The sequence below is a fragment of the Hypomesus nipponensis genome, chromosome 22 (assembly GCF_054491055.1).
Source record: "Hypomesus nipponensis isolate SF chromosome 22, ASM5449105v1, whole genome shotgun sequence".
In the NCBI taxonomy this organism is placed as follows: Eukaryota; Metazoa; Chordata; class Actinopteri; order Osmeriformes; family Osmeridae; genus Hypomesus; species Hypomesus nipponensis.
Window position 1 is genome coordinate 8,207,926 of NC_140382.1, and position 24,245 is coordinate 8,232,170.

General features: G+C 47.3%; 4 protein-coding genes and 1 long non-coding RNA gene across 6 annotated transcripts; 2 read left to right on the forward strand and 3 right to left on the reverse strand.

Moving 5' to 3' along the window:
* The first annotated feature begins 142 nt into the window (after window positions 1-142).
* On the forward strand, window positions 143-13,548 carry itga2.2 (integrin, alpha 2 (CD49B, alpha 2 subunit of VLA-2 receptor), tandem duplicate 2). The gene is made up of 30 exons (XM_084687382.1): window positions 143-290; window positions 2,569-2,692; window positions 4,190-4,299; window positions 4,565-4,656; window positions 4,777-4,891; window positions 4,986-5,113; window positions 5,200-5,348; window positions 5,497-5,647; window positions 5,785-5,950; window positions 6,158-6,231; window positions 7,065-7,203; window positions 7,294-7,439; window positions 7,543-7,686; window positions 7,785-7,991; window positions 8,476-8,606; window positions 8,697-8,860; window positions 8,949-9,100; window positions 9,286-9,396; window positions 9,497-9,582; window positions 9,848-9,989; window positions 10,387-10,479; window positions 10,589-10,665; window positions 10,786-10,869; window positions 11,021-11,123; window positions 11,379-11,489; window positions 11,577-11,690; window positions 11,823-11,936; window positions 12,028-12,117; window positions 12,284-12,400; window positions 12,583-13,548. Exons 1-30 carry the CDS (start codon window positions 242-244, stop codon window positions 12,676-12,678), a joined length of 3,579 nt encoding a protein of 1,192 aa, XP_084543508.1. The 5' UTR covers window positions 143-241; the 3' UTR covers window positions 12,679-13,548.
* Window positions 13,228-14,826, reverse strand: LOC146236288 (molybdopterin synthase catalytic subunit). The gene is made up of 4 exons (XM_084687383.1): window positions 14,706-14,826; window positions 14,454-14,607; window positions 14,069-14,192; window positions 13,228-13,774 (listed from the first exon to the last, which is right to left on the reverse strand). The coding sequence occupies exons 1-4, from the start codon at window positions 14,824-14,826 to the stop codon at window positions 13,697-13,699; spliced, it is 477 nt and encodes a 158-aa protein (XP_084543509.1). The 3' UTR covers window positions 13,228-13,696.
* A 132-nt stretch (window positions 14,827-14,958) lies between these two features.
* Window positions 14,959-15,579, reverse strand: mocs2 (molybdenum cofactor synthesis 2). Its single transcript, XM_084687384.1, has 3 exons — window positions 15,462-15,579; window positions 15,183-15,310; window positions 14,959-15,097 (listed from the first exon to the last, which is right to left on the reverse strand). The coding sequence occupies exons 1-3, from the start codon at window positions 15,471-15,473 to the stop codon at window positions 14,971-14,973; spliced, it is 267 nt and encodes an 88-aa protein (XP_084543510.1). The 5' UTR covers window positions 15,474-15,579; the 3' UTR covers window positions 14,959-14,970.
* A 1,117-nt stretch (window positions 15,580-16,696) lies between these two features.
* On the forward strand, window positions 16,697-21,386 carry fstb (follistatin b). 2 transcript variants are annotated; one of them, XM_084687321.1, is made up of 6 exons: window positions 16,697-16,880; window positions 17,645-17,836; window positions 18,106-18,324; window positions 18,702-18,923; window positions 19,271-19,501; window positions 20,089-21,386. In XM_084687321.1, exons 1-6 carry the CDS (start codon window positions 16,796-16,798, stop codon window positions 20,097-20,099), a joined length of 960 nt encoding a protein of 319 aa, XP_084543447.1. In that variant the 5' UTR covers window positions 16,697-16,795; the 3' UTR covers window positions 20,100-21,386. The 2 variants fall into 2 exon arrangements, with proteins under 2 accessions (XP_084543447.1, XP_084543448.1); XM_084687322.1 differs by lacking the exon at window positions 20,089-21,386 and having other exon boundaries at window positions 19,271-19,509.
* Window positions 17,548-19,625, reverse strand: LOC146236291 (uncharacterized). Its single transcript, XR_014740964.1, has 2 exons — window positions 19,423-19,625; window positions 17,548-17,849 (listed from the first exon to the last, which is right to left on the reverse strand). It is a non-coding gene; the product is annotated as an uncharacterized LOC146236291 (long non-coding RNA).
* Window positions 21,387-24,245: the final 2,859 nt, after the last annotated feature.

Genomic DNA, 24,245 nt, shown 5'->3' on the forward strand with positions numbered 1-24,245 from the left:
CAAACTTTGCAGACTAAGTTTTACTCTGATCATCTTTCATAGTCCAATCAGGTGTGCTTCTAGCCTCGTCCTCAATGCTGAGAAACTGAAGGTTTAACTTTGTCCGATGTTGTACCGCCCACATCAATGTCCGGAACGTAACCTCACTGCCCGAGAGAAGTTTACCTCACAAATCGCATGGACTAAACCGAGAAGAGACAACTCTTTTTACCACGTTTATTTACCCTATTTTGTGTCAAGGATGGATATACTTTCAAATAGGATTGTTTTTCTGGTGATATTTGTATATAGTAAGTCATTTTACATTATTCTATTGAACACACCTACAGTTATGGTAGACAAGTATTTGTCCGGTGGAGACAAGGTCCTTGTGGACCGCTCTGTGCACCTGCAGCCTTCTGTTTAATACCTATTAGTGTCTTAACCTGTTTACCGTTGTTTACATTCGTAGAGCAGTGTGTTATGGGAAGGTGTCAGTGAAGAGAAGGATTAAGACGAATAAGAGTAAATTAAAGCAATGTCGGAATGCATATATAATAAAACGCGTAGTCAGAATAAATACTTTATCTATTTAGCTAGTATGTGTACCTGTAAGAGTTGCTTTTTATAATTTTCATTTTTTATTCCAAACTTTTCTATGGCCTGAGGCAATGCTCTTGAGGCTGATGATGGGCTGGAGGAGATAGGTTCACGCTGACATTGGGGCTGTAATTGGGCTGACCTGGAGATGGGCTGGGCTGGAGGTGGAGGTGGAGGCAGGCACTAGGGCTGGGCGGCCTCAGATAAACAGAGACGCATACTGAGAGCCTACTGCCATATCTGTATGGAACAATGTGTAGGAGAAGAAACATTCATAGGGTTGCAAATGCATTCACATACATAACATACATAAGCATACATAACCTACTCTATATAAATGGGGCTAGGGGGATGGATTAGGAACTATAGGGCCACAGGATAGGGGCAAGGGGCTGGATTAGGGTGTAGGGCTACAGGATAGGGGCTGGATTAGGGTGTAGGGCTAAAGGATAGGGGCTAGGGTCTGAATTAGGGTGTAGGGCTGCAGGATAGGGGCTAGGGGTCATGGTCAAGGCACAGAGAGGATGGGCCTGGAGAGAAATTGGGTGATGAGAGGCTCCATGTGAGTCTGTGCCGTATGTCCACTCAGGCTTCCGTAGATCAGGGGTATGATTGGGTGATCCTGGAGCACAAAGCAGCCAGCCAGCTGGAACCACATTGCTACAGAATCAGCAGACTCATAGCTAGCTAGAGAGAGCCCTATATCTGTCTCTCTGTCTGTCATTCTCTCATCTGTCCGGCTCACTGTCACTCAAATTGTAATCATTACTCCAGTCTCTCTGTCCTTCTCTCCTCTCTCCTCTGTTTTCTACTCCCCTCGCCTTGCACATACACATTGTTAAAGGGGACATGCCTGAGAAGAATGGACAGGAAACCATTTCATTGCATCTATATGCCCACATGTCATACACACAATAGTGTAAGACTCACAATGAAAAACACAAGCCTCTAAACTTAGTTCCTTCTGGTTGTTCTACTGATCAGCCAACTGTTTTGTTCCTATAAAGTCATTCGCACGTCTACTACTATCTCTAATTTATAATTGCTCTATTAATTTCAGATACTGTATATTTTGCTGCATAAAATACACAAAATATTGTTTTTGAAATCTGGAAAGTTCATACTCCACCCAAACACAAGATGTTCCTGAATTATTACACCATCAGCTTCTGACCCTCCATGATAACTGATGTTTCCCAAAAGGAAATGAATGAGATGTTGGAACTTGCCTATCTTTGTCTGTCGGGAGGTTTGAAGTTCAAGTTGGGCTGAGCTTGACACGACTGTGCTTATCTGAGAGCAGGGAGCACAGCCCTGTGAACAAACACTCGTAGCTGATCTGTGGTTGTATCCGAGGCTCTGTGACCCAACTCTTGGTGTCGTTTTGTTCTGCGACAGTAGGTAACGATGTGTGTTAACACTGGTTACTGGCGTTAATGGCACATAGTGTTTCATTGAGGAAGACACAGAGTGGCAGACTGAGTTCTCCCAGCACTACTACTCTCCTACCATATCATTTCATTCTTCTCTCTATCCCTCCTCTCTCTCCCTCCTTTCTATCCCTCTCGATATCTTTTCATATCTTCCTCATTTCTATCTCTCTTATAAATCCCTCCTGTCTCTCTTCTCCATCCCTCTTCTCTCTCTCTCTTTCCTGTTTAAGTGTTGTTTGTAGTTTAGCTGCCTCAAGTTTGATCCTGGTATGGTATAATCTACACACACACCAAGCTGGGACTTGTCCTTCCTGGCTAGCATGACACACACACACACATGCACACACAAACACACACACAGCAGGTCTCTGTATCAGTAATACACATCCTCCCAGTCAGTGCCAATGATTTATGTTACGCTACCATAAAAGGCAGTTAAAACACTGGCACTGATGTTTCCTCCTGCATATGAGTATGTGTATGATTGTGTGACTGTTTGTGTGCATGCGTGTGTCTGTGTGCATGTGTGTACAGTAATGTCGTGTGTGTGTTGCAGGCTGTATTGCGGCTGTGTCCCAGGGCTTTAACGTGGGCAGTGCCGGGGCCAAGGTGTTCTCTGAACCCAAGGAGGAGGAGTTTGGATACAGCGTCCAGCAGTTCAGCAACCACCAGGGGAAATGGTGAGACGCACTCACACACCACAGACACAACACACATGCATGCACAGGCACACAGACATGCACACGCACACAGACATGCATACTGCTTCCCTCTGCTAACATCACTTAGAGGACTAGGAAGACTTGCATATACACTTCCTGTGAGCTCCAGGGTGTGATGTGCATCCTCAAGATATAACAATGTTCTTTTCTGGGAAGGTCCAGCCCTCCTCTATATGTCCACTAATAACAAACACAACTGTATATCTATAACCTAATAGCAATAAACAGAGAAAGCTGTAGGGATGGGGGGGGGGGGGAATAAAAGAGAAAGAGAAATACAGGAGGCCTCCTTGTGAATGGAACCATTCTGTGAAGACGAGATGGGCTGTCTTTTGTTTAAGACATGAAAGCTTGTGACATCATCAGTCAAAGTTCATTCCCTTGCTGCAATTCACTGTTTCCTGTCCAAGTGTTTGAGGGGTCTACAGCAGAGCAATGGGTGAGTCAACAGCCCAGTCTTAAAGGGTTCTATGGTGTTGAGTCATCAGGCTTGGAAAACTCCCCAAAGAAACAATTGCAGTGTACAGGAAGTGAGCTCAAACCTGACTTAAACATTCTACAGTTTACTAAGGTTGTTGGCCTCATCACCAGTCAATGGGGGCTGACATCAGAACCAATACACAAAAAAATCCCCAAACTAACAAGCACTACCTACAGGTTGATAAAGTGTGTACATGTCCGTTTCTGCTGTAACACAAAGGTCATTACCACTTCCTGTGTGCTGACCAGACTGTCACTAGAAACAGCAGCTATCCCCCATCCCAGACAGCAGCTCTATCATCTACTCCTCTAACAACATCTTGTATTCTCTGTGGCTTAGAGGCCTTTCAACCATCTGCCGTCTTCCTCCTCTATAACACTCCCACATTCACCCAGAAGCATTCCGATGTGTAGACACGCTGTTGGCCATACCTTTGTGTACCTGGATGAAATATATGACCATATATAGACAATGTAATATAACCATATATGGTCCTATGTGTGTCTTGACAGGATGTTTACCAACACTGTGTCAACACTGACATATCTGCGTGTGTGTGTGGGAGGTTTAGTGTGAGGAGAGGTACTGTGAGAGATAATGTGAATGTGGATGTGTTGGTGGGGTGTGTGTCATGCCTCTCTGGCAGGCGAGGAAGATAATTGGTGGTGACTTTAACAGGAGGTAGCCATGGTGTAATCTAGTGGGCATGACCATATTGAGTCACATGGCGGAAAGGCTGTGATCGCCATGGAAGTGGTCATTACATCTCTGTTCTTATCAGACACGGAAGACGTCTTTGGACATGTTTCTGGTGCTCAACTAAAAGGTGCATATTAAGGTGCTGGATTATAGAGATCTGAAGAGGAGGAGCGCAACGCACAGTGTTGTTATGGTGTTACTGAGTGCTGGTGTGACGTGTGCATGCTTGCCTGTGTTTGTCTGGGTGTGTTTGTGTGCGTGTGTCTTCTCCCCAGGTTGCTGGTGGGTGCTCCCTGGAGTGGCTACACACCAAACAGGATGGGAGATGTGTACAAGTGCGAGATCAGAGGAGCCAGTTCAGGTTGCCAGAGACTGGGCCTGCAGAGTAAGACAGTGTGTGTGCGTGTATGTGTGTTTTGTCCTAGTGGAACTTCTAGTGCCATGGTAACTACAGAGTTACTCTGCTGCTAAACCTAATCCAGACTACTAATCCCAGACTACCAGAAATGCTGCAGTAAATTCAACCCAGGTTATTAAACAGCAACTTTCTCCTCTTTCCTTCTATTCTCTCTCTCTCTATCTCATTCTTCTCTCTCTCTCTCTCTCTCTCTCTCTCTCTCTCTCTCTCTCTCTCTCTCTCTCTCTCATAGATTCAATCAGCATACCAACGGTGAAAAACATCAAAGTTAATATGAGTGTGGGTCTCACGCTCACAGGATCTCCCACAGCAGACAAGCTCTTGGTAATCAACTTCTTCAGTCAAGTGGTTGCTTTTAGGCAGAGCTACCTTGTTACAGTCTGAACATTTTACGGCCCCCTACTGCATCACACTCATCATGTCTGTCTGTTTTCTGCTTGTCAGACATGTGGTCCTCTCTGGGCTCAGCAGTGTGGCAGCCAGAATTATTATCCCGGAGTCTGTGCTGAGGTCAACCAACTGTTCCAGGCTCTGCCAGCATTTTCACCTGCCCTTCAGAGTAAGAGTGTCCCATAATTGTTCTCACCAGCCCTTCAGAGTAAGAGCGCCCCATAAACGTTCTGTGGTAACCTAAACTGGGTACTCCCCTCCAGCCTGTGGTGGTCCGATGGACATTGCCATTATTCTGGACGGGTCCAACAGTATCTACCCTTGGCCGCCCGTGGTAGCATTCCTCAAGAAGCTGCTGGAAAATCTAGATATTGGACCTGAAAATACCCAGGTGAGCCTGCCAATCAATAGCCTTCAAAGACATGATTCAAAGTTGTATGTGGAAGTCAGATGTCTTGATAATGCATGTTGTTTCAGGTGGCTGTCATTCAGTATGCAGTTGATGCATCATTCGAGTTCTACCTGAACTCCTATAAGACAAAGGCCTCCATTGTGACGGCTTCTTCCAGAATCACGCAGAAAAGTGGGTTGTCGACCAATACCTTCCGGGCCATAGATTTTGCCAGGTCAGTCTTCAGCTCTCACATTACAGGATGGCACTATGTCATAGACGGACTGACGGAAAGCTATAGTGGAATGAATAACATACTGTTCGTAAGAAAGGTTGACTGTAAAAATGATTAAAATCTTGGTGTGTGTGTGTGTGTGTGTCAGAGACCAGGCTTTTCTTCCTCAGCATGGTGGTCGTCCTGGAGCCAGCAAGGTGATGGTGGTGGTGACTGATGGAGAGTCTCACGATGAGAGTCTGAGAGATGGGGTCATCGGCAGGTGTGAGGCCGACAAAATCACTCGCTTTGGCATCGCTGTAGGTCATTGGTCCAAAGCAAACATCCACCACTACTAATGCTATTTACATCTGTCCTCATCTGTCTCCACTTAGCCTTGCCTCGACTCCAACCCTTCTTATGCCATTATCCACTGTGTTTGTCTCCACCCTCCCAGGTGCTGGGTTACTACATAAGGAACGGCATCGACACCAAGGAACTGATCGCCGAGATCAAGTCCATAGCGAGCATTCCGACAGAGCGCTACTTCTTCAATGTGTCTTCAGAGGAAGCTCTGCAGGAGATTTCTGGCACCCTGGGAGACCGCATCTTCAACATCGAGGGTGAGCTCATGTGAACCCAAACCCTATATGTTGGCTCAGTGCAACAGTGTAGTTAAAACAAATTCTTGGTGAAGATTGACTGCAACATAGAATATGTTTGTGTATTTTTAGAGAGCAAACATGCACTAACGAAAGTGGTATGGTGTAGGGAGAGCATTGATCGCTTGTTTTAACCTGTCCTCCGTGGTGTGTGTTCCCGGTATCCAGGTACAGGCAAAGGATTAGACTTCCAGATGGAGTTGTCTCAGGTGGGCTTCAGTGCTCACTACACCAAGCAGAAGGTATGTAACAATGCTTCAGTACTGTTGGTGTCTTCTGATCATGCTAGAACATAAGCTTAGAGGGGAATCGGGATAGTAATCAGAACGTTGCTGGTTCGATTCCCGACTGTGTCAAATGACGTGTCGTTGGGCAAGGCACTTCACCCTACTTGCCTCGAGGGGAATGTCCCTGTACTTACTGTAAGTCACTCTGGATAAGAGTGTCTGCTAAATGACTAAGTGTAAATGTAACTTGCTGAATGACATGCTAGCATGTGAAGAGGTCTGTCCTTAACCACTGATGATCAGTTGACAATAATTAAAGATTGCAACCAATGATTACTTTATTACTTATATACTGTTTGGAATGCTCTGAATATAATAAACAAAGTTTGAACTATACCCTGCTATAATAACTCATGACAACCTGGCACGAAAGGGTCATTTTCTAGGAGCCCTATCTAAAGCCTAAACAAACTCTATCTAGCATCCAACATCTTCTGTCTGTGCTTGCGAAGGCTATGTTGATGTCACATTTCCCATGAGAGTAAAACCTCCCATATTGTGATACTATTTAGCTGCCCTTCATTCCTGTGTTCATTGTCCAACCCTCTGAGATGCTCAACTTGAGTGGATCAGACAACTGCACCTTTATGTATCTATAAGAAATACAGTGATTTTGTCTTGATCTTGAACTTGGCGGTTCACTTTATTGACTTGGTACTATCACAGAAATTGGGAACAATATCAGAGCAATCAGAATATTAGCTTCCTGAATGACATGCAAGCATGCTCTACCAGTACATGGTAACTGGTCTTTCTGGAGCAATGTTAAGAGCAGCTTGTCCCTCCAGGACACGTTGATGCTGGGGGCAGTGGGAGCTTACGGCTGGAGTGGCACCGTGGTGCATCACACGCCACAAAAGTCCAACATCTTTCCCAAGACAGCATTTGAGAACATCCTGCAGGACAAGAACCACAGCTCTCTACTGGGTAGGTTCTTCCTGTAGGAGCCACAGCAAATGGCTGGTTGGTGTGTGTGTGTGTGTCATACGTGTGTGTGTGTCTTATGTGTGAGCCCAGGCTACGCGGTGACGACCCTGAGTGACGGCAGGATGGAGTACTACGTAGCAGGAGCGCCTCGCTCCAACCACACAGGCCAGGTGGTGGTGTACACTCTCACCAGCGGGGGGCAGCCCACCGTGGTGGACTCCCAGAGGGGGGAGCAGGTGAGAGACGGGTCCCCTTTTTTCCCATCAGGTCTAGCTCCAGTCCTGAGGTCTGGGTCTAGTCATTCATGGGTCACTGAGCACAACGGTTCCGTGTTCTTAGATCGGCTCCTACTACGGCAGCGTCTTGTGTCCTCTGGATGTGGACCGGGATGGGGTGTCGGACCTGCTGCTGGTCGGAGCTCCCATGTTCATGAACCAGCAGAAAAAGGAGATGGGGAAGGTCTACCTGCTGTCCTTCACCAAGGTCAGACTTCTACTGGCTGATCTCACCCTCCGACCTTCCTGAAATTCCTGAACGCAACCATGTTCTATATGCACACGTCAACCCCCCTGTTCCTCCAGGGTGTTCTGAGTGACCAGGGGGTTCTGAAGGGTCCGTCTCCGCTGGAGAATGCTCGTTTTGGGATGGCGATCGCTGCCGTGTCCGACCTCAACCTGGACGGCTACAGTGATGTGGTGGTGGGAGCTCCTCTGGAGGACAGCAACACAGGAGTTCTGTACGTGTTCAACGGGGACAACTCCAGAACACTCAAGACCCAGCACTCACAGGTACGGCGCTAACCCTCGCCTGAGTTCTGCCTCGCTGAACCTGAAAGTGGAGCTCAAATGAAACATGAACGTGTCGTTATTTAGTTTGTCATGTGATATTTAGCAACAGTGTCATACGTTGGTGTGTTTTCGGGCGGTTTGCCACTATCGAATCAAATTCTTCCCGACATTAAGTGCCACCTATCTATCCTGTTGCACTCGGACTTACGTCACAATACCGTTGTTAGCAATGTTTGGGACTACCTCGTTGTTGTGATCAGTGACCTATGCTCTTTTGTAAAGCTCTCTCTTGGAAGTCGCTTTGGATAAAAGCGTCTGCTAAATGCATAAATGTAAATGTTAGATACTTCTGAAAGGCTGTGTTATCTCGACCCGAAGGGTTAACGCCTAGAGGGCTTCATACGCAGTACAGAGAATGAGATAGAACTGTGTGGACGATGTGGTCGCTGGGTAGAACCTTCCTGATGGTCTCCCTGGTGTCTAGAGGATCCTGGGCTCCAAGCTAGACCCTGGTCTGAGGTACTTTGGCCGCTCCCTGAGCGCCAGCACAGACCTGAACGATGACACCATCCCCGACGTCACCGTGGGAGCTTATGGGAAGGTGGTGCAGCTCTGGTGAGACTTCCTGCTTTCGTGTCTTTTAGATCAGCGTCACTTCCTTGTGCCCTGTTTTATGACTTTTGGGGTAACTTCTTCCTTCCCCAGGTCCAGAGGTGTTTCCGTGGTAACGGCCAGTGTGACCTTTGACCCAGACAAGATCAGCATCCTCAGCAAGACGTGTCGTGTGGCGGGCAGGATAGCGTTCTGCTTTAATGCCAAAGTATGCTTCAGTGGGATATTCAAACCCTCCCCACCTGTTGGTCCCTTGGGTAAGACCCGCTCTCTCTCTCTCCTCCATCCCTGATCTGTCTGTCCCTCTCTCCTCCATCCCTGATCTGTCTGTCCCTATCCCTCCAGCCTTGAGCTGCAACCTGACCCTGGACGCAGACCTGCAGTCCTCCAGAGTGACCTCCAGAGGCCTGTTCAGCAGCAACGTTGAGAGGCACCTGAAGCAGGATATCAGCCTGAACACTGGGGGGCACTGTGAGACACACCAGGTCTTCGTACAGGTACTCATTCATGGTCATCTCAGGCTGAGATATAGTTACTTAGAAGGACAAGAACACATTTACTGAGGGTCAGGGGGGTTTGTCCTTTGAAAAGTTTTCATATTCCCTGGCATTTTAGTCATGTTTTCAATATATAGTAACAAATAACTTTTGGATTCTTGGATGTTGTATGTGGGTTTCATCAGGAGGCTCCAGACTTTGTGAACTCCCTGGGTCTGCGTGTGGATGTGGCGCTCCAGAACACAGATGCCAACCCAGTCCTGGACCCCTTCAGTACCAGCGCCTGGGAGTTCTCTGTGAGTCACAGCAGTACACATGAAGCCTGCTCCTCCATAGACAAGCTTCTGTTAGGGGGTTGTGGGTCTGAAGTTATAGAGGCTGTTCTCTGTGTTCCAGATCCCCTTTTCCAAGGATTGTGGGTCTGATGAGGTGTGCAATAGTGACCTCACCCTGGCAATGGTCAGAGGGGACCAGGTGCCCAGGTCAGGAGCTCATCCTTATGCACACACACACACACACACACACACACCGTTACACACACACACTCGTTAACGTTAGTTAAGTTCTTTAGTTGTTGGTTGCAGAAGTGGTTCAGGGAACACCCTGTTCTGTTGTACATTGGAGTTTAGTGTGTAGAATCTCTGTATGGTTTTAGGGCAATCGACACATGAACACACACATGTGATTACTGTAACTGGACTGACAGAACTGTAGTTAGTCACACAGATGTTTTTGTTGTGTCTGCAGTTCCTCTGAGATGTTGGTGAGCTACAAGAACAAGAGGCTGTTCTTCCATGTAACCCTTAGCAACAGGAAGGAGAACGCCTACAATGCCAGAGTGACAACCACCTACTCCAAGAACCTGTTCTACTCCTCCGTCACTCCCCCTGTATGCATCTCTCTCTCCTCCTACTCCATCTCTCTCTCCTCCTACTCCATCTCTCTCTCCTCCTACTCCATCTCACTCTCCTCCTACTTCATCTCTCTCTCCTCCCTCATCTCTCTTCCTGTCCTCCCTTATCTCTCTTCCTGTCCTCCCTCATCTCTCTTCCTGTCCTCCCTCATCTCTCTTCCTGTCCTCCCTCATCTCTCTTCCTGTCCTCCCTCATCTCTCTTCCTGTCCTCCCTCATCTCTCTTCCTCTCCTCCCTCATCTCTCTTCCTGTCCTCCCTCATCTCTCTTCCTCTCCTCCCTCATCTTCCTCCATATATAGAACAGTTGGACCCTTTCAGACAAGTCTGTTTCATGGTTTGATCCCTCTTTTAAACGTGTGTGTGTGTTTTCAGAGAGATGGAACAGAGGTGAAGTGCTCCTCCGTCAAGGACTCCTCCAGCCTGGTGTGCCAGGTTGGATACCCAGCTCTCACGGTAGACCAGGAGGTGAGATTCCCCCGCCGTCCGCGCGTGTACATGTGCGCGTCAAGGCACGTGTGTTGCTTGGCAGCGGACGTTCCATGTTTTTCACCCAACGTGCTCGTCTCCCTCGCAGGTCTCGTTCGAGATCAGCTTTGACTTCAACTTTGCTCAGCTGCAGAATAAAGCTACGGTGGATTTCGAGGCCTTCAGGTTGGATTTCACTCGTCGGCATAACGCAGAGACACCCGGAGACACTCGACAGACCCGTTCTTATTAGACATGACACGCGTCTCACACTTTATTGTTGTTGTTGTGTTCTTGTCTCCTCAGTGACAGCAGAGAGGTGAAGCCCTCAGACAACCAGGTGTCACTCTCCATCCCTGTCCGATATGACTCGGAGATAGCCCTCTCCAGGTAGCATGCACGCTGACTTGCCCTCACCTATGCCCTCACTTCTATCTAGCTCTCACCCATGCTACTCACGAGTCCTCGTCCTCTCCAGGACAGCCATCACTGACGAGCCCTCAACCTAGCTTAAGTGGCTGTATGTGATTTGTCTTGACAGAGAGGCCACCCCAAACTTCTATGTGGTAGACTCAGACCAGGAGGTGATCACCCCAGTCAAATCCTTCAGTGACATTGGTCCTGAGTTCAAGTTCTCCCTCAAGGTAAGAGTCAGTGAGTAAATGCACGAATGAGCACATGCACACACACACATGCATAGAGAAAACCAGAGCAGTGTTTTCTGCTATCGCCACCTAGTGGTCTAGAGGTGAATCTCCTGAGATGTTGAGTCTACAGAGTTGCAAAGCCTACACAACGAGGATTATAGAGATAATGAGTAAAACATTCAGATAAGGCTTTAATTCAGTCAACAGTTTGTGGGAATTCACCATGTGTCTGTGTGTATGTGCGGTCCTCAGGTGTCCACAGGCAACCTGCCCATCAGTCTGGCCTACTTGTCTGTGTCGATGCCCTTGAAGACGGCAGCAGGAAACCCCCTCCTCTATGTGACAGACATCCACACTGCCCCGGTGAGCTGAACCCCGAGTCCTGACTCCCCTTCCACTGAGCCCTGACCCTCCTGCTCTAACCGCTGACCTCACTGATGTGTCCCACAGAGTGGGGATGTGAACTGTGATGTCACCGGTTTGGTGGACCCGCTGAAGATCAGTAGCCTGGGAGGCCTCACCCCCTCCTTCAGCTCCGAAAACCTCCTCCGCACACCACAGTTGGTATGCACATGAGGAACCTAAGAGATGATTCGTTAGGAGATGGCTTACATGTTATACTCGTGGTCATGAGGAGTTCCTGGCCAGAGCACGTGCAGATGACTGTAGGGTTGAGATGTTGTCATGCGTTCTCAGGACTGTTTGAGTGCCACCTGCCAGACGGTGAAGTGTGTTCTGAAAGACATGGGAGCCAAGAGGGACTTCTTTGTGAACGTGACCTCGCGGATATGGAACGGCACGTTTGCCGCGGTAAGAACACACACACACACGCCAACATGCCTTCACCTACTGTGGCAGCATAGCAATAGTGTTTGCTGAAAGTGGATTGTTGTTTGTGCAGGCAACCTTCCAGTCTCTCGTGCTGATGGTTACCACGGAGATAAAAACATCCCAGCCTGACCTACTGGTCATCGCTCACAAACAGCTCCAGGTCTCTGACATGCACACATACACACACAATCATGGCCAAATGCATTTGAAATGAACTCACATTTTGGCCACTGAGGCCTTTTATCACAAAACTCATGCCCATGCCTGTACACACAAACACACACACACACACACACGTAGGTCTAACCCTTCTGTGCTGTCCACAGGTGGGCGTGACTCTTAGTAAGCCAGGTGAGAAGGGGCAGGTGCCTGTGGGCGTGATCGTAGGCAGTGTCATCGGGGGCCTGCTCTTATTGGCTGCGGCCATTGCTACGCTGTGGAAGGTAGGCTTAGTGGTTAAAGCAGCTGAATGTATGCATGCACCTGTAAAAGTACTGTGCATCAGCGCGCACGACTAGAAGGCCACCTGGCAACACATTTGAACATGTGCTTGAATGACGGGGTATATGATGTTGACCTGCACTAACACTCGGGGGGGGGGGGGGGGGTGCACGTGTTTCCACAGGTGGGTTTCTTCAAGAGGAAGTACAAGCAGTTGCAGAAGAGTCCGGAAGAAGAAGCCGAAACTCAGGGTCTACAGGAGGGGGAGGATGCACCTTGAGTCAGGAGGAAGACAAGCAGGAGGATGAAAAGGAGTTCAAAGACGAGGAAGAAGAAACACGAGGAGGTGGAGGAGGAAGGAGATCTGGGGTGTGCGTGTGTGTGCGTGTGTGGATTTACTGCAGGAGGTCAGGGTTTGCGTGGGAGTACATGAATGTATGTATGGGTGTTGATATGCAGGGAATTTGTGTTTGTGTGTGTTGGCCAGAAATGATCAGCACCAATCAAACGACTACTATAGCGGCCATGTTGCAAAACTCAACTTTTGTAGTGTTTTTATACCGTTTATGTGCTGTATATTGTGTGTTATGGGGATTCGCCAATGGGGTGACTCAAAAAGGTACAGTTCTGTCCCATCAGCACGCCTGCAGTATGCTGGGCATACGGCACCGTGTTCTACTGTGGTTAACATATTGTTGATGCAGATGATACTGAAACTAGAAAGGGACAACATGATAATGAACATTCAAGCAGGTTTCTGTCAGATATGATCTACTGTAGCAGTTCATCTAGTCGGTCAGCTGTACAATAAAATACACACTCCTGAATGTATCTAGCAAGAGTCTTTTATTTGACTTGCAAATTAAATAAACTGTATCAATCCAGTGGTCAGTAAGGCTGATGTTGGACAATGTAAATATATATGAATTAGTCCACAACAACCTTAGTCAGGTGGTACCTTTCTGGGGCCATACACAGACACTGGATGATTTGAGTGGGAGGTGTTTCTAATGGGATCAAATCACTCTGACCCATGGCTCACCCACAGCTCTGGTTTGGTGTTTCTTTGAGACTTTGATGGACGTCTTCATAGATATGGTGAGGATGCTTAATGTCATTCTAATAAAGCTTTTACAAAATAACACAAAAACATGCTTTTCAAGTCTGTTTGTGAAAAGTAGCTGTTAGTTGGGTTCTTGAAGTGTCTTGACTGACTGGATCAATTGATCCATCCATTACTCAGTTACAAGTCCAAAAAAGTATTAATCAGGACGAGACACAGGCTCAGAGGTCAGAGGTCAGCTTGCTGCTCTGCTTCCTGTCCAGGGACACTCCTGGTTCTCCTTCCAGCAAGGTTCATCTCCCTCATACACTTCCTGGAACACACACACACATTCCCAGTCAGCCACTTCTCCAGTAATGTTACATGTGATGGGGTCATCTCATCCTCAGTAAATACACAGATTTAAAAAGTTGTCAGGACCTTCTCCTGTCCCTAATAATAACAGTAGGAGTGGGGAAAGTTGTGTATTAAGTAGGGGGAAAAGGCTTTTTTGAAAGAATATGACTAACTTAGCCAATTTGCATACACAACAAGAAGGTTAACTAGTTTTCCACAAGATAAAGCTTAGTCTCATCTCGTGGCTGTGTGGTTGGAGTCGTGTGTGTACCTTCTTCCAGATGGGAACGCTTGCCTTCAGGGTGTCTATGCAGAACTGCACAGCCTCCAGAGAGTCGCGGCGGTGAGGGGAGGAGATGCCGATGATCACGCTGGCCTCTGTCACTGGCACCACCCTGGACACCACACGACACTGAGCCTAACTATCACCACCCTGGACACCACACTGAGCATAACTAACACCACCCTGGACACCACACTGAGCATAACTAACACCACCCTGGACACCACACTGAGCATAACTAACACCACCCTGGACACCACACTGAGCATAACTAGCACCACCCTGGACACCACACTGAGCATAACTAGCACCACCCTGGACACCATGCTCAGGGCAACAAACACCCCACTGTGAACCATCCTCTCTAGCTCACCCCAGTCTGTGGTAGACACAGATGTGTCGGACCGTTGGCCATCTTGTACGTATTTCCTTGCAGATCTTCCGGATCTCTGATTGGGCCATGGGAGCGTACGCCTCATACTCCAGCTGCACCACCTTCTTACCCTCAAAACTGTCCCTGGTTGTCCCTTGAAACAAGAAGACACGGCAGAGTGACCCTACATGTCATAGCAGAGTGGCTCCCCAAACCCTTCATGTTAGCAGAGTGGCCCACACAACAACCCACCGATGAAAATGGATATGGCTCCACAGGAGGGGCAGGTCACAGCCTGGCTCACCTCGTCCAGACACAGCTGCTGATGGGTCAGCTGCACCTCATCTCTGGCCTCCCCTCCTCTCTCACACATACCTGCAGACAAGTTTCTTTGTCACTGTTTTAGCGGTTAGTTTTACCTGCCATTTATTTTCTTAATGTTTCACACCTGGTGGATATGCTAGTTGTTCAATAGTACTATTATATGCGCGTTGGATTTCCTACTGGGGTTAATTCTTTATCCTCCGCTTAACGGCGGAATGACAGCAACCTCGTCTCCGTTTTTCAGGTTCACGCGCTGGCACCCAATAGTCACGTACTCCTGACGCACAGCCAGTACAATCTGCTCCCGCACAGCAGACAGTCTGTTACGACAAAACATGTTCAATAGATCAGGAACACAGTATGAACTGTTTGATCAGAATGTCTCACATGTAGTCACACATTTACCGGGAGTGTCTGTTCACAAGCTCCTGCCACAGCGCGAGGGTCGTCAGTTCCGGCTGGACATGGATCACTTCTGATTTTAGTCCAGTGAGATCTGCGCTTTTTGCGAAATAAAACACGTGCACGGACACCTGCAATTGCAAGATCCCAAATCATAAGTACACGAGAGGGGCAACAAGTACACATGCTGAATATTTCATTTTTATGGGGGAAGATTTTAGCATGCAGTTATCATCTTGCAAAAGAAATGGGCCATAAAGTATCCGTCCTTAGACAACTCACCTTAGTAGTCATGTATGCAAACGAGTTAGTAATGACAAGCTACCCGTAACTACTTTCAACGAGACCTTCAGCATATTTACTTCCTTATCTGGCGCCTCCGCCTCGCAGTCAGCTGACAGGGAGGGCGTTCAATTGCAGAGCGAATCACACAGAGGCCTGCTATATGTAATGGCGTGACTCTTTCATTCTGGTCACCTGATCTGACAGCGCCGCAAGGGTCTTTATGTGTAGCTTTTTTTGTCAAAATTAAGCCACCATGTGTCCCTTTACTTACCGTAACCAACATCACCCATCTGAAATGTCTCGTTTTCTTTTGGTAGATGTGGGTTATTATTTTATGAAAGCGTGAAACGTGTCTGTGTCCTGCGAAACTGGAATTTTTAATCTAAGTCTACGTCTGGGTAGAGTGTGTCAAACCAGTACTCGTAAACTGTCTAGGGCTAGGCCATTGTATCATTTGTAATAGGCCAATCATTGAAAACAGTTGGAACAAGTCAGTCAACCATCAATTATTACAATTATTGCAGGCTTGTTGTTCTTGTTTTCCGCTGGAGGGCGCACGAATACACAGTCCACTATTACGGAAGCATCTCTGTTCCAGACTTTCTGAGAAACCTGTGGGCATTGGAACACTGTAAGAAAATGCCAGTGAGGAGGCCCAGGCACATCTTAGCCTGTAGTAAGACTTGATGCATTGGCTACTGACTATTGACTGATGCATTCGACTGGTGTATTTGAGTTCTACTTGGCTAATATTTGTCTGCTTCCCGTTTGATGAAGCATTTATTGATATCTCTGATAGAGTTCATTAGCACATAGGAAACTACACGTGGTTCTCACTATCATTTTTTTTTCATGGAACGGAGCCTTATTATTAAAGTTAAGCCTATATTTTAATCTGATTTAACTTAAATAGCCTAACTGACATTTTTGCTCATATGGTTATTGCTGAAATGCACGTTAGTAATGGCACTCCACGTCCATAAAATTATACTGCAGGAGGTTCATATTTTAGTAGCCTAAAGCTCTCACATTAGTGTCTGTGTTTCAGCTTCGGCGCGTCTGTAGCCTACCAGAATGTCCTCAGTGCGCGCTCAGTTGGAGAAAGTTGTGTAGGTTACCTGACACAGAGGAGGAGCGGGGGCCCATCTCCCCACCCCTTCCAATTTGGAGACCGCCCTCTTTAGATATTGTAGTAGAGACCCGTCTTAGAAGATTTAAAATCTGAGACCTTTTCCAGCAGTTAGAGCGTCGGAGGATTAGCAAACTGCGCATAGAACTTCTCCACCGTGCGTCTGAGTAGGCTACTTTGCGCTGTCAGTCGGTTGTTCAGGATGCTACAGGCACCGCATCTCTGCCAAGGCATGCTAGCGATCTTCATGTGGTTCACACACATCATGGAGGACCACAAAGTCCAAGGTGAGCTGATCTTAGGGTTTTGGTTGGACCTTACTGTCCAACCATAAGTGTGCCGCTGGATTCGAGGATTGTTATCTTAATTTGTGCTTATTGCAACTTAAATTTTAAATTGGTCAGTGGAGCATCCAGCAAAGAAACACTTTAGTGTATATTCGTCTTCTGTATTTCATTCTGTTTGCTACATTTTCTACTCATTTTTATTAAACGAATGAAGTTTACATGGATCCATTTTGGTTATTAAAGAAGCCTGAGAATGAGAGTGAGATGTGTTGGGAATAAGATGATGTTCAGACTGATCTGGTTTCCATTCAATAGGCTACATTTTGATATTTTGCCAATGGAAATAATCTATTGAGAAATAGTACAACAATAGTAGAACTCCAGTTGCTTATGAGTTGTGTATCCCAACGGAGAAAATATTTCTCAATCCTGGCTCTGTTCCTCTCCAAGTGGGTCAATGTGCTACGGGCTGACACGGTCCGCAGGCGCGGGGCTGGTGAGTCCTCCGGGGACTGCCGCCCCACCGAGTTCTCTGGTGAAATTCCACTGCGTGCAGACTTGATTTTAATACATATCACATTTTTGGCAACGCAAATCTGCCTAGTTCCAGAATCTTAGAGCCAAAATAGCGAGTATACTTAATTTATTTAGAAAATGGAATACCAAAAAGTAAAAGAATGTTTAATGATCTAGGAATCTCAAACATACGGAATACAACTTTGTAGATAATAGCATGAAACGTTTACTGGTTATCTTCCATGCAGCCGGTAATTGTTGGGTACAGCAGGGGAAGAACAGCCGGTGCCAGGTACTGTACATGTCCGGGATGAGTCGCGAAGACTGTTGTCGGAGCGGTCGCTTGGGCTCCGCCTGGACCGAAGAGGACGTCCCCAACAGTACGCTCTTCCGCTGGATGATCTTCGACGGAGGTGCGCCGAACTGCATTCCATGTAAAGGTGAGGGAATTAACTGAATACAAAGAACAGAGTAGAATCAAATATAGGAAAGGAATGAACTACAATTCACAGAAAGTGGACATACTTTGTGAAAACGACATAACTGATAGGCTATACAACATAATAGCACATGTCATAACTGTGAATAAATCAGGTTTTGGTCTCTGTCTCTCCCTCTGTCTGTCTGTCTGTCTGTCTGTCTGTCTGTCTGTCTGTCTGTCTGTCTGTCTGTCTGTCTGTCTGTCTGTCTGTCTGTCTGTCTCCCCCAGAGAGCTGTGCCAGTGTGGACTGTGGTCCAGGAAAGCGCTGCAAGATGAACCAGAGAAACAAGCCCCGGTGTGTGTGTTCTCCGGACTGCTCCGGCATGGCCTCTCAGGGACCTGTGTGTGGCTCTGATGGGAGGTCGTACCGGGACCAGTGCTCCCTGCTCCGGGCACGCTGCCGGAACCGTCCGGACCTGGAAGTCCAGTACCGGGGGCGCTGCCGCAGTGAGTGGGCTCACAGACTTGGCTCCAAAAGACTTTCAGATGTTTATCTGGACTGACTATAATATTTCCAGCCAGGTCCATTCTGGTCCAACTAAATGCCAGGTCCAGCTAGATTCAATTAGGTTCAGCTAGGAGCAGCTATAGAACACCCAGAATAGAACCCTCATTTGATCAGGCTGTTCCTAACTGGACTTGGCTGGACTTGGGTCCAGTTAAGTCCAGCCAGGTCCAGTTACGTACAGCCTGATCAAATGAGGCTTCTGTTGCAGAGGAGGCATCAGCAGATTTATCTTATGCGCCAATATACATATGCACGTTTATAATGTCATATTCCCTCCAACGTCTTCCTCAATGAGACCTGCTTCCCCCTTTTCTAGAGACGTGTCGCGGTGTGCGTTGCCATGGGAGCTCATCATGCGTGGTGGACCAGAGTAGCAATGCCTACTGTGTGACCTGTAACCAGATATGTCCGGACGTCTCGACAGAGATGCACCTGTGTGGGAATGACGGCGTGGTGTACCCCAGCCCCTGCCACCTGCGCAAGGCCACCTGCCTGCTGGGCAGGTCCATCGGAGTGGCCTACGAGGGCAAATGCATTGGTCAGTATTCATCTGAATTTGACGTGTCCGTTAAAGTTCGAACTGGAGACTGAGATCTGCCCTGTCAGTGCTGACTGTGGAACCCGTTTGGTTAAACGCAAGACAGTGGAGAGTCATGGTGTGTGCGTGGTTGTGTGCAGATTTACATTTAGTCATTTAGCAGACGCGCTTATCCAGAGCGACTTACAGTAAGTACAGGGACATTCCCCCCGATGCAAGTAGGGTGAAGTGTCTCGCCCAAGGACACAACGTCATTAGGCACGGCCGGGAATCGAACTGGCAACCTTTTGATTAATAGCCAAATTCCTTAACCGCTGTGCCATCTGACCCCCATCTGACTTCCCCAGATGCCAGGTCGTGTGCAGACATTGTGTGCCGGGGAGGTAGGCAGTGTCTGTGGGACGAGGAGAGCGGGCGTGGGCGCTGCTCCGTCTGTGAGGAGAGCTGTGGAGAGGGGCGCCCTGGAGAGCCAGTGTGTGCCAGTGACAACAACACTTACCCCAGCGAGTGTGCCATGAGGCAGGCTGCCTGCGCCCTGGGACGCCGCCTGGAGGTCAAACACTCGGGATCCTGCAATTGTGAGTAGAGGGGAAAGAGGAGTTTACGCCAGGTCATGGTTAGGGGTCTGTTCTACCAGGTCCAGGTTAGGGTTCATCGTGCCAGGGGCTACTTTAAGGAGGATGTGTTTCTGTTGAACAAATCGAGCAGGACACACCAGATGAGATGGGGTGTGGTTCCCTCTCACTGGCTGGAGTCTGTCTCCTCCTTTTCTCCTCCTTTCTTTCTAATCCACCCGCCTCTGTCCAATGCTTTACTCTCTCTGTTCCTGTCCATGGTCTCACTCTCTGTGCCCCATGGGCATTGACTAGGAGCCATGTGTTGAATGCCAGTTGTGTCTTGGCTGGAATGAACGGTGCTGTGGCTGTGATGATCCTCTGGCTTGAGAGGGAGTCCTGGAGACAGGAAACTTAGGTTACTTTGATTATCCTCTTAAAGATGTTTGTTTATGTTAAATCTTTGTCAGAAAAATACCACAACAACAGGGTGGTCCTCTGTGAAACGTAGGGCAGCGAACACGCACAAACACACACACACACACATACACACACACATACACACACACACTCTCCACACAGATATTTTTATGAATCTTGTCTGTTTCCAGGCCTGCAGTAGACCTCCACAATCCTGCCCCCGCTGCCAAGACCTCCATGGCCACCACCCATCCCTTTCACCCCCCAGCCCTCACTGCCCAGGACTTCTTCCCACAAATCCCTAGTACCACCCCCAGCCCCTAACACCACTGCCTGGGACCTTCACCACACCCAGCCCCTCCACCACCCAGCCGGGGTCCTGGAGCCCCAGACTGCCTCATACGTCAGGGCTCAAGGGGACCGGGGTGGAAGGAGAGCAGGAGTGGAAGGAGACCAGGGGTAGAAGGAGACCAGGGGTGAATGCAGAGGGAACGTTGTTGTGAGAATGTAGACTGTTACTGCTGCTGGTCTATGGAGTGGAACTCCAGCTACCAGGATTTTCCTTTCTACAGCAAAGGAGCAGGAGGAATAGGAGGAGCAAGAGGAGGAGGAAATGGGAGGAAGAGGAGAAGAAAGAGGAAAAAGAGACCAGGACTTCTGGGATTCTGTATAAAAAAAAAACCTTAGTTTAACCCAGACAGCAAAAACTCTTCTACCATCCTGAATCATCCATCCTGAATTTACTGTACATAATTCTAGGACAACTATTTATTGTCTAAAGAAGAAACCGGAAAAGACAGCCTTCATATATATTTCTTTATAATTCTTTGAAATGTGTTTACTGTGTATTTATAGATGTTGTCATATTATTTATACATTTACGGTGTGTGTTGGAATGATAAACCTTGTTGTCCCTCACTAATATAATAGATTGTTTTCATATTGATGTGAAGCAGCCAGCATGACCCCCCTCCGTGGAAACCATGCTCCCTCCCTCCCATTCTCTAATTGTACATTTGTGTACATTTAAGGCACTTGTTTTGTTTACAAACTCACAACTGATTGAAATGATCGTCTTGTTTTCTTTTGAGTATAGACAAGTATAAACATTACAGCCTCAGCTGAGTGGGTCACATGACCCAAAACCTAACATAAGGGGACTATCCTTTTTTGGTGACTATCTTCACCATGTACTGGATGGGGGCTAAGCCCCCCTCTTCACCCTGCCCCTCTAACGCTTAATGCTTCTGTAGCTCAAGTGTTAAACATATGGTTAGTCTCAATCAAGGATGTTCATATAACTTCAGCATGAAACATTTACTACGGAAAGAAGTGCCACACCTAACCCTTTGGTATGTCTAGATATATTATTTTGCACATAGAGATGTAGTCATAAATATAGAGTTTTGTATTTTTAAAGTGACTGTTGCAAATGCTAGTTAAAATGTCTGTGCAAGAATACAAAATAAATGCATTTGGTTTTTCCTTCCTCCTGTGTCGTGTACAATGTGTACACATGACATCTTGGATCAATTCTCATTTGAAGCTTGTTTTACACCTACTGAGTCTCTAAGAGGTTTAGAAGATTATCATAGTTTTGTAAAGTAACTAGGGGAAGTATTTCCCACATACAACGCTCACTTGTGTGTAATCACTAATCATCAACTGCAATTATGTGACAGTCCTGCAGGTCTCTTAGCCTGAGTCGGAAACTCCAGTGATGTAATACCCACAGCTCTATCAGCCTATCATAGATGGAGCTGTGCTGTTGTTCTACTAGCGTAGCCTATCATCCACCTGCTCCACATCTCAGGAGCAGACAGGAGAGGCCAGAAGAGGGGGAATGCTCATATGATCAAATATCATCGTATCAGATCGGAGCACTGTGACCGGTTCTGTGTGTAGTGGAAAACTCACACCCACACACACACTCCCTCATTCACACACACACGCTCCTTCATTCACACACACACACACACACACACACACACACACACACACACACACACACACACACACACACACACACACACACACACACACACACAGAAACAGCAGGCATAACCATGTTACGTTATGGAACTGCTGAGGTGGCCAGACTGGACTGGGAGCTTTTCCCATGTCATCAGATCCTGTTCTGTCTCTCTTCCCTGACCTTGACGCCATGAGGGAAGGTCACGCCACTAGATGTTTTATTTGTTGAATTATCACCTATAATAGGTGGCAGGTCTAAACTTCTGTATGACTGCTCAGTGAACGTTGGCTGGCATGTTTCACAGCTGTACATCATTGAGAACATAGATCAGAGTTGTTTTGTATCTACAGGACAGAATCCAGTGAGCAGTCCTGTGCATGCTGCTGACTCCAGCATCTCTCCTGAGAGTGTTATGTGCTGCCTGTGGGGGCTCAGTATGTAGAGGACACATTACTTGGCAGGGACAAGTCGAAAGCCTCCACTCTGCCAGCAGGCTATGTGGTCAAATGCTGAGTGGTGGACCAGGGTTCACGCATGGCCCAGACCCAAACTACCCAAAGCTGCAACCACCCCAGCACCCAAACCACCCCAGCACCCAAACTATCCCAGCACCCAAACTATCCCAGCACCCAAAGTATCCCAGCACTCAAAGTATCCCAGCACTCAAACTATCCCAGCACTCAAACTATCCCAGCACCCAAACTATCCCAGCACTCAAACTATCCCAGCACCCAAACTATCCCAGCACTCAAACCACCCCAGCACCCAAACTATCCCAGCACTCAAACCACCCCAGCACCCAAACCACTCCAGCACCCAAACTACCCCAAACCATCCCAATTATTCCAGCACCCAAATTGGTGTTACTATGTGACCACCAGCTTGTTTACCAAACACCTAAGCTACAAGATCTCAGATAGTAGCCTACATAGCACCACATCTTATGACTCCTTCCGTGCATACAGCGACGGAGGTGTTGCTACTATGGCAAATATCCTCCCATAGCTCCTACTCTAATGTAGGTTCTCTTCTAGTGTAGACCCTCATATAGTCTAAACATTCTTATGATGATGTTCTTATACTGCAGTTCCTACCAAAAATGATTCTGTGGTGTAGTTCTATTATGAGTTTGTTTGTCAGATATGTATGTATATAGGTGTATAAATATTGAGGTGTGTCTAGGTACATTGTAGGTGTGTATGCATTGGTGGGGGGGATCTGCACTGTGTACAGGTGTGATGGAGCAAGGAAGCGGAGGCATTGAAAAGAAGACCTTTTAAAGAAGATTATCGTAAGGCTGTCTGCCAGACCCTGGCTGGATGAAAGGGAGAGAAGAGCTTTAAAAGTTTCTGTCTTGCAGACGGCTTTGTAAAGTTGTTCAGACATGGTCTAAGTTTCCAGATTAATCCTCAGTGTTCATCTGTCTGCATACTAATATGGGTCTGTCTGGGGAGATGAGGACAGAACACTGGCATGAATGGACTTCGCTTCCCCCTCCTTCTCTCCAGCACAGTTTGCTCCCCAGATAGAAGGCAGACTTGTGGCTGTCAGACTGACTGAAGAGAACACCACTGTTTCATACTAGTAATTAGCTGTGCTCAGTTGCAAGAAAAGTTGTTTTGAACTTTCAGAACGAAAAGGAAAGAGCACAGTACTTCCTTCAAGACAAAACTCCAAGACATCCAAGACATCCAAGAAAGCTACATGTCAAAACATTCATCTCTTTTAATTCAAAGTGAATTCAGTTAACAACAAATTCTAACCCATTTCATAAGTTTTGTGATGTCACCTTGACAGCAACAGATACTGACACACCATATATATTTGTACAACCCAATCAATAACCCAATCTGTGAACTTGATATCATCTGAAAGTGAGGATGTCAGGATGGGTCAACTTCGTTTCTGATCTCAAATCTAGCAAGCCATCCAGCTGTCAGTCAGTCAGACAGACATCCAACAATCAGTCAGTCAGCCAGCCAACAGTTAGTCAGCCAGCAGTCAGACAGCAAGCCATCCAGCTGTCAGTCAGTCAGTCAGACAGACAGCCAACCATCAGTCAGTAAGCCTCCTTCCATGAATACCAAGTACAGCAAGGCTTCTGCTGGTCCACATCACTTAGAGAGGTGGCTTAGATGCATAAGAGAAATGTATGAAAGGTAAAGAAAGAGAGTGATAGAGAGATGGAGGCAGACATGAAGGGTCATCCAAAGGCTAAACAATTATGCTGTGGCATGCCTATTAGTAGAATACAAACCAACACTCAGGCCTACAGTAGAATCGGTTCGACACAAACAAGTCATTTCAAGGGTCAGACGGTCATAACCTTTGTAGGAAGTAAATATTAAACTGTTAGCAACTCTCCGCTAATGG